General features: G+C 42.4%; 1 protein-coding gene across 1 annotated transcript in view; it reads left to right on the top strand.

Moving 5' to 3' along the window:
* LOC124488568 (cAMP-specific 3',5'-cyclic phosphodiesterase 4D-like) overlaps nt 1-7,455 on the top strand; it is a 64,677-nt gene extending 57,222 nt beyond the window's left edge. The window contains exon 2 of the mRNA XM_047051261.1: nt 7,260-7,455. Within this exon, the coding sequence (XP_046907217.1) occupies nt 7,260-7,455 (196 nt within the window). The remainder of the gene's footprint in view (nt 1-7,259) is intronic.
* The last annotated feature ends 3,486 nt before the right edge of the window (nt 7,456-10,941 follow it).

Consider the following 10,941-nt stretch of genomic DNA (forward strand, 5'->3'; position numbering starts at 1 on the left):
TAATCAGAAGATCGCTGATTCGATTCCTGGCCATGCCAAATGACGTTGTGTCCTTGGGCAAGGCACTTCACCCTACTTGCCTCGAGGGGAATGTCCTTGTACTTACTGTAAGTCGCTCTGGATAAGAGCGCTGCTAAATGACTAAATGTAAATGTAATTCTGTGAGGAATTCATGATAAGCATAGCTATGAGCAAAGGTAGTTAGCTTGTTGGGAAATTTAAGTTGTTACACCAGCAGCTGGTTTTGACTTCATCCTCAGTAAGAGGGTCCAAGTTTTTTTCCCAATGGTTTGTTCATGTTAGAGGGATTGCCCTCTATTTTTACAATATTTCTGTCAGGACATATTGGCAATGGGCATCAGAAAATAATAAAACATAGAACCAAATGTTCATTTGTTTCAATTTGAACCGCTTGACTTGGATACCGAACCATAGTGTAGGTCTACATTTCTTTCTGAAGCATAAAGCAAATCCCAGTATTTCCAACAATTTAGCAAGTTATAAGGTAAAACGCATACTCTCCACACTGAGTCGTATAGAAGGTCCATATGTTTTCATAGGTTTTGATTGCTCTGCTTTGTCAAGGGGTTCCTTATTTTGTCTATCTGTGGCCTGTTCTTTTCCTTTTTAGGATAGACATCTAAATAATATCTAAAATATCTATTTGTCATTGTAGGCGTCCTGAAAGGACAGACATAAGCTATGGTTCTTTCTGTGGATTTTCTTTCTGGCCACTTCAGAATCAGAATTTGGTTTATTCGCCATGTATGTAATGCAAACACGGAATTTACTGTGGCAGGGAGGTGCAAACACTAAACATATACGAATCTTAAATTAAGTAAAGGTACAACAGTTTAACTATTCCTAAGAACTAAACAATCTAAGAATAAAACAATTTAAATATCAAATAAAATGTATATAAAAATACGAATAAGAATAAGAATGAGCAGCATGAGGGGTCAACAAAGTGCAATCAGATACTGGGTTGAATAATGAATGAATGTCAGTGGGAGTCCTTGGCCTTTTTGAAGAGGCCAGTAGCAGATGGAAAGAAACTGTTCTTATGGCTTGAGGTTTTGGTCCTGATGGACCGCAGCCTTCTGCCGGAGGGGAGTAGCTGGAACAGGGAGTGGCCTGGGTGGGAAGGGTCGGGCACAATCTTCCTCGCTCGCCTCAGGGTCCTCGAGGTGTGCAGGTCCTCGAGGGTAGGCAGATTGCAGCCGATCACCTTCTCAGCAGTGTGGATGATACGCTGCAGTCTGGTCTTGTTCTTGGCAGTGGTAGCAGCGTACCAGATGGTGATGGAAGAGGTGAGGATGGACTCAATGATGGCTGTGTAGAAGTGCACTATCATTGTCTTTGGCAGGTGGAATTTCTTCAGCTGCCGTAGGAAGTACATCCTCTGTTGTGCTTTCTTGGTGAGGGAGCTGATGTTCAGTTCCCACTTGAGGTCCTGGGAGAGGATGGTGCCCAGGAAGCGGAAGGACTCCCCAGTTATGACTGGGGAGTCGCAAAGGGTGATGGGGTGAGTGGGGCTGTATTCTTCCTGAAGTCCACAACCATCTCCACTGTCTAAAGAGCATTGAGCTTTAAGTTGTTCTGGCTGCACCAGGTCACCAGGTTGTCAGCTTCCCACCTATAATCAAACTCGTCCCTGTCAGAGATGAGCCCAATGAGGGTGGTGTCGTCCGCAAACTTCAGACGTTTGACAGACAGATGACTGGAGGTGCAGCTGTTGGTGTACAGGGAGAAGAGCAGAGGGGAAAGGACGCAGCCCTGAGCAGATCCGGTGCTGATGGACCGGGAGTCAGAGACTTGTGTTCCCAGCTTAATGCACTGCTTCCTGTCAGACAGGAAGTCTGTGATCCACCTGCAGGTGGATTCGGGCATGTTCAGCTGGGAGAGCTTGTCCTGAAGCAGGGCGGGGATGATGGTGTTGAAGGCAGAGCTTAAATCCACAAACAGGATCCTGACGTAGGATGCTGGGGAGTCCAGGTACTGTAGGGTGGGCCTACGGAGCCATCATGTCAGTGTCATCCACTGACATGATGGCTCTGTAGGCAAACTGCAGTGGGTCCAGGAAATGGTCTGTGATGGATTTGAGGTGTGCCAGCAGAAGGCGCTCAAAAGACTTCATTACCACAGAGGTCAGGGCGACGGGTCTGGGGCACAGGGATGATGGTGGAGGACTTGAGACAGGCTGGCACATGGCATGTCCCTAGGGAGGTGTTAAAGATGTTGGTAAACACCGGAGACAGCTGGTCAGCGCAGTGCTTGAGGGTGGCAAGAGAGACAGAGTCCGGCCCGGCTGCTTTGCGGGGGTTCTGCCTCTTGAAAAGTCTGTTAACTTCACCCTCCTGAATGGAGAGAGTCGTCACTGTAGAGGGGGGGGAGGGAGGAGGCCATATGGGTGGGAGGGGGTAGATCAGGACAGTCCAATTGTCTTTCAAATCTACAGTAGAACTCATTCAGGTCGTTGGCCAGACGGGAGTCGTTAGTGGAGAGGGGGGCTCTGGGCTTGTAGTTGGTGATCTGCCTGAGCCCTCTCCAGACAGAAGCGGAGGCGTTAGCAGAGAACTGGCGCTTCAGTCTCTCTGAGTACAGTCGTTTAGCCTCTCTCTCTGCCTTGCTAAACCTGTTCTTCGACTCCTTGAATCGGTCTCTATCCCCACTCCAAAATGCTTCCTCCTTCTCTGACCTCAACCTTCTGAGCTCTGCTGAGAACCAGGGCTTGTCATTGTTGAAGTTCACCCTGGTGCGTGTTGGAATACAGCAGTCCTTACAGAAGCTGATGTATGATATAAGTTTGTGAGTTTATCCAGACTATTGGTAGCAGTCGTGAACACATCCCAGTCAGTACAGTCCAAGCACGCCCGCAGATCCTCCATAGCCTTACTGGTCCACTGTTTTGATTGACAACAGGTTTACAGAGCTTCAATTTCTGCCTGTATGCAGGAATCAGGTGGACCAGTGCTGCACGAGTGACAGCGTGGTAGGCTTTACTGACTGTAGCAGTGATCCAGAGTGTTCTCTTCTCTGGTTGGGCATTTGATAAATTGTCTGTATTTAGGGAGTTGGTGGCTGAGATTACCTTTGTTAAAGTCGCCGAGTACGATAACAAGGGAATTCGGGTTTGCTCGCTCCACATTCAGAATATGGTCGGCGAGCATGTGTTGGGCCTCTTTAACCTGTGGACCCGGTCCCATGTAAACTCCGACCAAAATGAGTGAAGCAAATTCTCGTGGCGAGTAAAAAGGTTTACAGTTTATAAGAAATGATTCCAGATCCGGACAACAATGTTGCAGAATCACTGTCACATCTACACACCAGCCACTGTTGATGTAGAAACAAATACCACCGCCTTTGGTTTTGCCGGAGAGTGCAGTGTCCCGGTCAGCTCTCACGAGTTGAAAGCCTGTCAGATGTAATGCGGTGTCCGGGATCAAATCGCACAGCCATGTCTCCGTGAAGCACACAACCGAAGAGGAAAGAATGTCTGTGTTTTTCACCATCAGTAGCTGAAGTTTGTCCATTTTATTGCACTTGTGATGAACATAGTGGTTCTATTGTGAAATAACATGGTACTGCTAACATTGTCTATGTTTTTTGGGCTGTAAATGCCCCTGTGTTTCTACTATAGATTAAAACCAAGGATTAAGAGGGATCTGGACCTGGGTCATGGTAGACTGGAGATATTGATAGTCACTGAACGCCAGAGTTATGCTTTCTCACCATTATCTGAATAATTGGGGGACCCAGTCTCTCTAAAGATGTGCAGTGATTCAACCCCACAGCTGACATTGATACTAAGTGAGCTACAGAAATCCAGTCCCTGTTACACTTTTTATGTAATGGAAGAACTAGATCAGTACATTCATATTAATAGATGCTGGCCTATTTTGCGTCACACTGGGTGACGTACTGTATTGGAGTGCACGGTGCCACTGCTCTGGTGAGAACAGTGATTAGCATGGATACACACAGGCGTTATTGGGTTCCTTTTGAAATTAGTCTGCCCCACTTTGGAACTGTGGGCATATCATCAGGGATTGGATTTTAAAAAGAAGAGGCTATAGACAATGTTGGGGAAGTGCAGTTGTGGCTTGTTCACATCATAGTGGGAACCCTTACTGTGCTTGTATGTGTTTTCATGTGTATTTGATTGGATGTCAGTACGTCTGTATGCATGAACCATGTTGCTTTTCTAACTTTTTTGTGATGTATGTGAGGCTTTTATATCATCCTCCTGGAATTGGCCAGATGTGCGTAAACACAAACATGCACACGCACACATACACCCAAAATACACCCACTGGAGTGTTTCCTCACATGAATCCCACCGTTTTGTCCCTGTGTTGCCATTGTGGGCTTCTTGCTAAGGTAACAGTGTAGCTCTGTCGTCTGTTCCCTTCCTTTGGTCTGTGTCTCGATGTCTCCAGGCTTCTGTGGACTGGATTGTGGCATTCGCCTTGTTCAGCTTATGAATGGTAGAAAGTAGTTCCGTTTTTGTTTCAAGTAAATCGTCCTTCATCGTCTCCCGGGCAGCTGTGACGTGTGAGAGATCTTGGTTCAGGAGTTGGATTTTTGTGTGGAAAATCGAAATTTATCGAAATTTAGATCGGTCAGCGTTTCCACATATCTTGGGTTTTCTTTCTCGGATAGATGGACAATCAGTTTCTCAGCTTCCGTGAGATGAGACATGTTTAGTTAGCTAAGCATTGGTTTGGCTACTGGAAGTTATTAACACAATGCTATTGTGATAATGTTGATAGGCACTTAAGTTTTTTTGCAAAACAAAATAAAGTTTAAAATAAATAAATAATCTTGGCCTATATCAAATCTCAATTTTGTTAGTAATCTCGTTAGATTCACTATAATGGATTAGGCAATTTAAATTGAGTAGCTGTTGATTTGTTTTAGCCTGAACTGGACTGAGGAAAGTACCATGTATTTAAATACTATAGCACATTAGCCGGTTTAGCTTGTTGAATCAAACAGGTAACGAACCAAATTTATGAGCTGCATCTATAATGTAGCTTCAAATTACGCAAGGGCTTTACATTAAAGTTTAATTAAATGCAAAAAGTTAAGCTTCTTTTCGAAACTTAAGTTAATCAATGACCAATTACTTAACAATATGGAAGCATATAGCTTAGTAGAGAACTGCGAAGTCTTTTTCAAAATAAAAGTCCTTTAGGACTAAACCGCATGTTTGTATCCTGGAAAAACTTATCAGTTTCAAGGTTAATTCGCTTAACCCAAAATAATAAACACTACTAAAATACACCTTTTAGAAGCGTGTATGGTACCAATACAAATTGTGTCGTGACTCTTAAAAAGGTTCTTACGCCTTCCTTTGGAAGTGCTGCCTATGTAGATTTACAAAATGAATTGAACGGGCCGCAGTGTCACTGCGCACGCGCATACCTCCGCTCAAGTCTAGCTTTTCCGAAGCAAGTTAGTTATAACACAAACAACCAATTGTACACGACAAAGCCAATTCACTCCAGTACACAAGCCAGTACACAGCACAGTATTTAAACAGTGTTTAAGTGTGGGTTCTGTTTCAGACGGAAGATGTATCTCAAGTTATAAATCGCTCATTTCAATCTGTTTCAAAGCCTCGCATGGGGCTGTGTGTAGCGTGGTTTGCACGGTTAAGATTAGCAATACTTAATTTATAATAAAGTATCTAGTTCTTGGGGGCACCACCTCTGATATATTTAAGGACAGAGGAAACCTTATTGAATAATATTGAATAATAGCACTCGTAATAATCAGTCTAATCTTAAGTAGCGAATTCCATGAAAGTAGAGCAGATCAGATAACGTGAGGGATAACGTGAGTATTATAAACAATGATTTATTTAAGAAAATGTAATTATGATGAACAAATACCAAAGAAGTTATAGGCTAGTTGAGAGTGAGTTGAGTTAAACAGTATACAGTAGGTCCTAAACTATGATGAGAGCGGAATACTAGATGGTGGGTTGAGAGCGCGTGGGGAGGGGAAGAGAGAGAGAGATAGGCTTCAGGAGAACAATGGAGGGAGTCTATGTTAACCAATCCTAACGAAAGTTAGGTTAAATCATTTGCAAACTAAAAATCAAACGTAACAAATTAAATCACAATATGCCAATGTTCACAAGTAAGAAATATAGCAATATCGCAGTTACTGTTGTCAGTTTGAAGAAGAAGAATCAAAGTTCCGTTCGTCGTTGTCAAACGGTTAGAGCAAAGGAATCTTTCGTTAAAGTTCCTGGTGGTCCAGTGAGTTGCTGATTGAGAAGGATAGGTCAGATGTGTCGCGAACATATCCGGTGAATCCTTGCGAAAAAGCAAGGTTTGCTTGTGCGTCAGGGTTTTATAATCCTCGCGAAAAGGGGGGGTATCCTTTTGGAGGTGAACTCTTTGATTGGTCAGTTACTCCCACCTGGGCGTCCATCCTAAGATTGACGTATGGGTGTGAAGAAGTTGATAACTTTTCAGAGTTCAGCTATTTCAAATGTCCATGTATTTCTAATACTTCAAAATATAACAACACAACATTAATAAATGGTTTAGTTTGTAGATTAAAATAATTTTGATATCAAGATTAACTGATTTATCATAACAGGAAAGGAAGTTACATTAAAACATCAAATTATATTAATACAGCATAAAAGGGAAAGCATACATTATAACACATCAACTACTGTCATTGAAATAGTGTCCATAAGCCATGTAGCCATCCTTGAGAATATGTTTGTAAATCCAGAAAAGTTAGTCTTTCCTTAAACTCCTTTGTCTCCATACTGTATGGCCATTTTGGTCTACCTTCTGACCCCATGCTGGGCCAGAAGCTTTGAAGGTCCTGCTCTGGAGATAAGGACAAGGGGCAAACCCCCTTTCTCCTTGTCGGGGGTAGGGGAAAGGTGTGAGGGTACGTGGTTTGTCTGTTGGCTCTGCTACAACAGCATGAGGGAAATCTGCGCTTTACTCCAGCAGAAGGACAAAGATGTACGTCAAGGTTGCTCAAGAAACTGATGTCCCCTGTTGTGCAAAGTAATTTTCATTCATCTCCAAAGGACTGACTCCCTGTCACAACTGTAGCCAATAAATGTACTTTTGACATGGAAAAGTGCCATCTGTAAAGCCCTTTAACATAATTATTATCATAACTTGTAGCATACAGCATTTAAGTTATGATATTACCCCTCATTTGACTTTTTACGTTAGAACCTTGCCTAACCACTCCCTTTTTTGTCTCTTTCTCCATAGCTTTGATGTGGACAATGGTGCGTCGGCGGGTCGAAGCCCATTGGACCCCATGGCCAGCCCGAGCTCAGGCCTCATCCTGCAGGCCAACTTCATCCACAGCCAGCGGAGGGAGTCCTTCCTTTACCGCTCAGACAGCGACTATGACCTGTCGCCCAAGTCCATGTCCCGCAACTCGTCGATAGCCAGCGACATGTAAGAGAAAACCAAGGATAGGCGTATTTTTCTCTCTCAGAGGAAACTATTCTTATTCATTTTGGTGGGTGTCCTATCTTTTGACAGTGTCACCATCATATGTTTTGTCTGGTGTGTGTTTTTTTTGTTTTTTTTTCTGTACAGAATGCCCCTGGTGTACTCGTTGGCTTAGTTATTGTCTGAGAAAGACAACCAGGGTTACTAATGTCACCAAGTAAGATACTTCAGACGTGTGTGTCTTACTGGCTTTCTAATGGATTTACCGGCCTGATATGAAGTTTATCCGAGGAGATATTTTGATAAACTTTTTTTGGGTGTGTGTAGAGGACGCAACGTGTTAAGGCAATTACAAAAGTGTCAAATTGTTTGGTAAAAAGAATGATGTACAAATACTTTTCATAACTAGATAAAAAATGCACAGACAGTTGTCCACTTTGGGCGTTTTGTCATGTTAATCACTATTTGGCCTGCCTATAGAAACCTTAGCTATGGTACTGTGTCTTGTGGCTTTAATTTCTATAAGGATATAAATACATTATATTTATACAAATATAATTTACCTAGACTATGCCACTAATGATGGGATCATAAAATAATCTGCCTCTTTGAGCTCAAATAGTATATAGACTTATTTTTTCCTTGGCCCTCAAGCTTTTCCTTCTCCCAGGAAAAACATTATAAGCCAGTTCCCACTGCTTGGGCATTTACATAAACTTAACAGAGGATGCATTTTTTACATTCAGTGTTGTGAAGTTTGATGTTTTTGCAATATGAAAAGCCCTATTTCACTAACTCGATATGGGGTTAAGTTTTTCTCTAAAACGGTTGTGCTTTTTTCTCTATAATTAACTTACGGTTATACTAGTCCACACAAGATCATTCCTCTTTAATTTTTTCACAAGAAGGATGAACAAAGTGACTAAACTCATTTCTACTGTGTTTTAAAATATGTTTTGTGTATGTGTCTTAAATGTTCAGTTCTGCTTTTAATGTTGTCTTGATCTTCATACCCAGTACATTCAATTTAAGGATGCATATGTTTATAGTGCATCTGGTTGCCAATGCAGTGACAGAGAAAAAGATGCCTTGAGGATTAAAATAGGTCCCATCATATGAAGAAAAACCCTACCTTTTGAATGAAAAATGACTCCTGCATGATATCCACATGTACAGTTATTAATGGCACTACAAGAACATGAAGAAAAATATTTTTGTTGCCAGTTTACATCACAAAATAGGTAACAGTCACTCTGAAGTACTGGAAACCCAGGAATTTACACTTTGTGTCCAGCATTTTGTGGCTCATGGTGACAGTCATCAGGACAATGCTACATGGCCCCCTGCTCAGTGTCATACATTTTGTGTTCTTATTATTAGGAATAACCATCTGCAGAGGCCAGGCCTGGTCTCGCGACGGTCTGAGCCCGTCATTAACGGAAAGTAAGTGATGGCATTGCTGATGTAGTAAAATTAATCAGTAACACTTTAAGACCTCCTTCATAAGGGCCTAAATAAGATGTCATTTGTATAACATGATACTTGCCATGACTTTAACCCTGGTAGTCATTGTCTAAATCATAATTTTAGGGAAGCTATACCTTACCAGCTAGTTGTGCAAGTCAAGAAAAGTTAATTTTAGTCAGTTCTTGAATGTTCTAAATTGAACCATGTTCAATTAGTGAACTATGTAGTTAGCTGGATGGCTAACATGGCTATGTTGATGTGAAACTCCAGTTTGTTCTCAGGACCAATCTTTAGAGAAGTAATTTAAATAGATTCAAAGATCCCACACTTGTTCATGACATGCTTATGACAGTGTTATAGAGGCCTTTTGATGGAGGTATCTTTTGAAGTGTTGGCCCCTCGCAGCACGTGCAGGTCATGCTGTTAAAGAGGAATGCTCTGCCTGTGTCTGCCTTGCTTTATACCTCACTTCACTGACGCACAAACCAAAATGCACATGCAAGATTATAGCCACAAAAGATTATATTTAATGCACAGAACAACTATCCTAAAATACTAACAGTATATTTTTTCTGTTTGAATATTGTCGATCTGTGTATTTTTGTAAGTTATATACTTGATCCAATCAAACTTTATTTATTTTATCAAACTTTATTTATATGGCACATTTCATACCAGGAGGCAACACAATGCGCTTCACAGAGGGGAAAAAAAGGGGCGGGGGGGATACAAACACTAAAGGCCGTTATATGCTACTCCGTACTTCACGATTACGGACACATGGGAAGGGCCTACGCATAGTTGGAATGCCCGGAAACGCCCTCTCCGTCGTCTGCGGGGCCGACGGAGACCTCTCCTGTGCACCGTTGAAATTCCTGTCGATCCGTCATGCCGTGCTGTACGCGACGGATACCCCTTGGCCGTGATTGGTCCGCTACGACATCATTTCCAAACGACATCATTTCCGACTTCGACAGAAAGGCGTTTTCTCTAAGGTCGTCTTTTTGAAAGACGTCTGTGATAAGAACTTCTTGGAGAGAAATTTTATTGTGAGCTAGTTTATGCTCTACTCTAGCGAATTCAGAAACGTGAGTTTGTTGTCTGTGCACTGACTGCCACAGTTTAGTGACTTAGAGTAGTACATTGTAGTTTGTTTATCATTTTTCACATTGGATTATACATTTGAAGGAGAAATGAATTCACAAAACCAGAGCCTTGTCTATATCGCAGGGGTGTCAAACTCATTCTCACCGAGGGCCACATCAGCATTATGGTTGCCGTCAAAGGGCCAGTTGTAACTACGATGTAACGTCAGTAACGATGTAAAAACATGGTGTTTTTGTTGTAGCTTTTGTGAACATAGGGCCTATTATGCTGCAATTTAAGTCCGCCTTTTAATTCTTGGACAATCTGCTGTTTTTCTTGGAGGATAAATTTGCAAATTTTTCTCAGTGTTTGGTGACAAAATGCAAGGGCGCATAGTGCAAGAGCAAAACTTTTTTTGCCCTTCATCTGAACGCAGAATAGCTTTTTGAGCTTTATGTAAAATAAACATTGCCGTTTTCCAATTGGTAAAACCTTGTCTAATGAAGGTGATGTCTTCATCATTTCTGGCTCCAAATTGTCAATAAGGGAAGCAGAAACATGATAGCTTGGCTGAGTAGGCTACTCTAACCAAGTTCGAGAGCGATACCAACTTGGGTTGAATGCCCGAGGACCTTGGCTGAAAATGCACATGGGGTACGTTCGCAGAACCGGCTGCATTGGAGTGCTGTCATTCAAACCATGCTCGCCTTCACCCAGTTAAACTTTGCGTTTAACACTGATGTGCATACACTGCTTTCTAGAGGCGGGATGTCGTCACTTTGCCGTAACACAATCGAAATGCATGGTGAGAGATGTCGTTTATGGTCAATGCACGCTGTAAAGCAGCGTAGACTTATTTCAATAGCCCATTAAGCTTCCGCGGGCCACATAAAATGACGTGGCTGGCCACATTTGGCCCGCGGGCCTTGAGTTTGTCTTT

This window comes from Hypomesus transpacificus, unplaced genomic scaffold, assembly GCF_021917145.1.
Source record: "Hypomesus transpacificus isolate Combined female unplaced genomic scaffold, fHypTra1 scaffold_144, whole genome shotgun sequence".
In the NCBI taxonomy this organism is placed as follows: Eukaryota; Metazoa; Chordata; class Actinopteri; order Osmeriformes; family Osmeridae; genus Hypomesus; species Hypomesus transpacificus.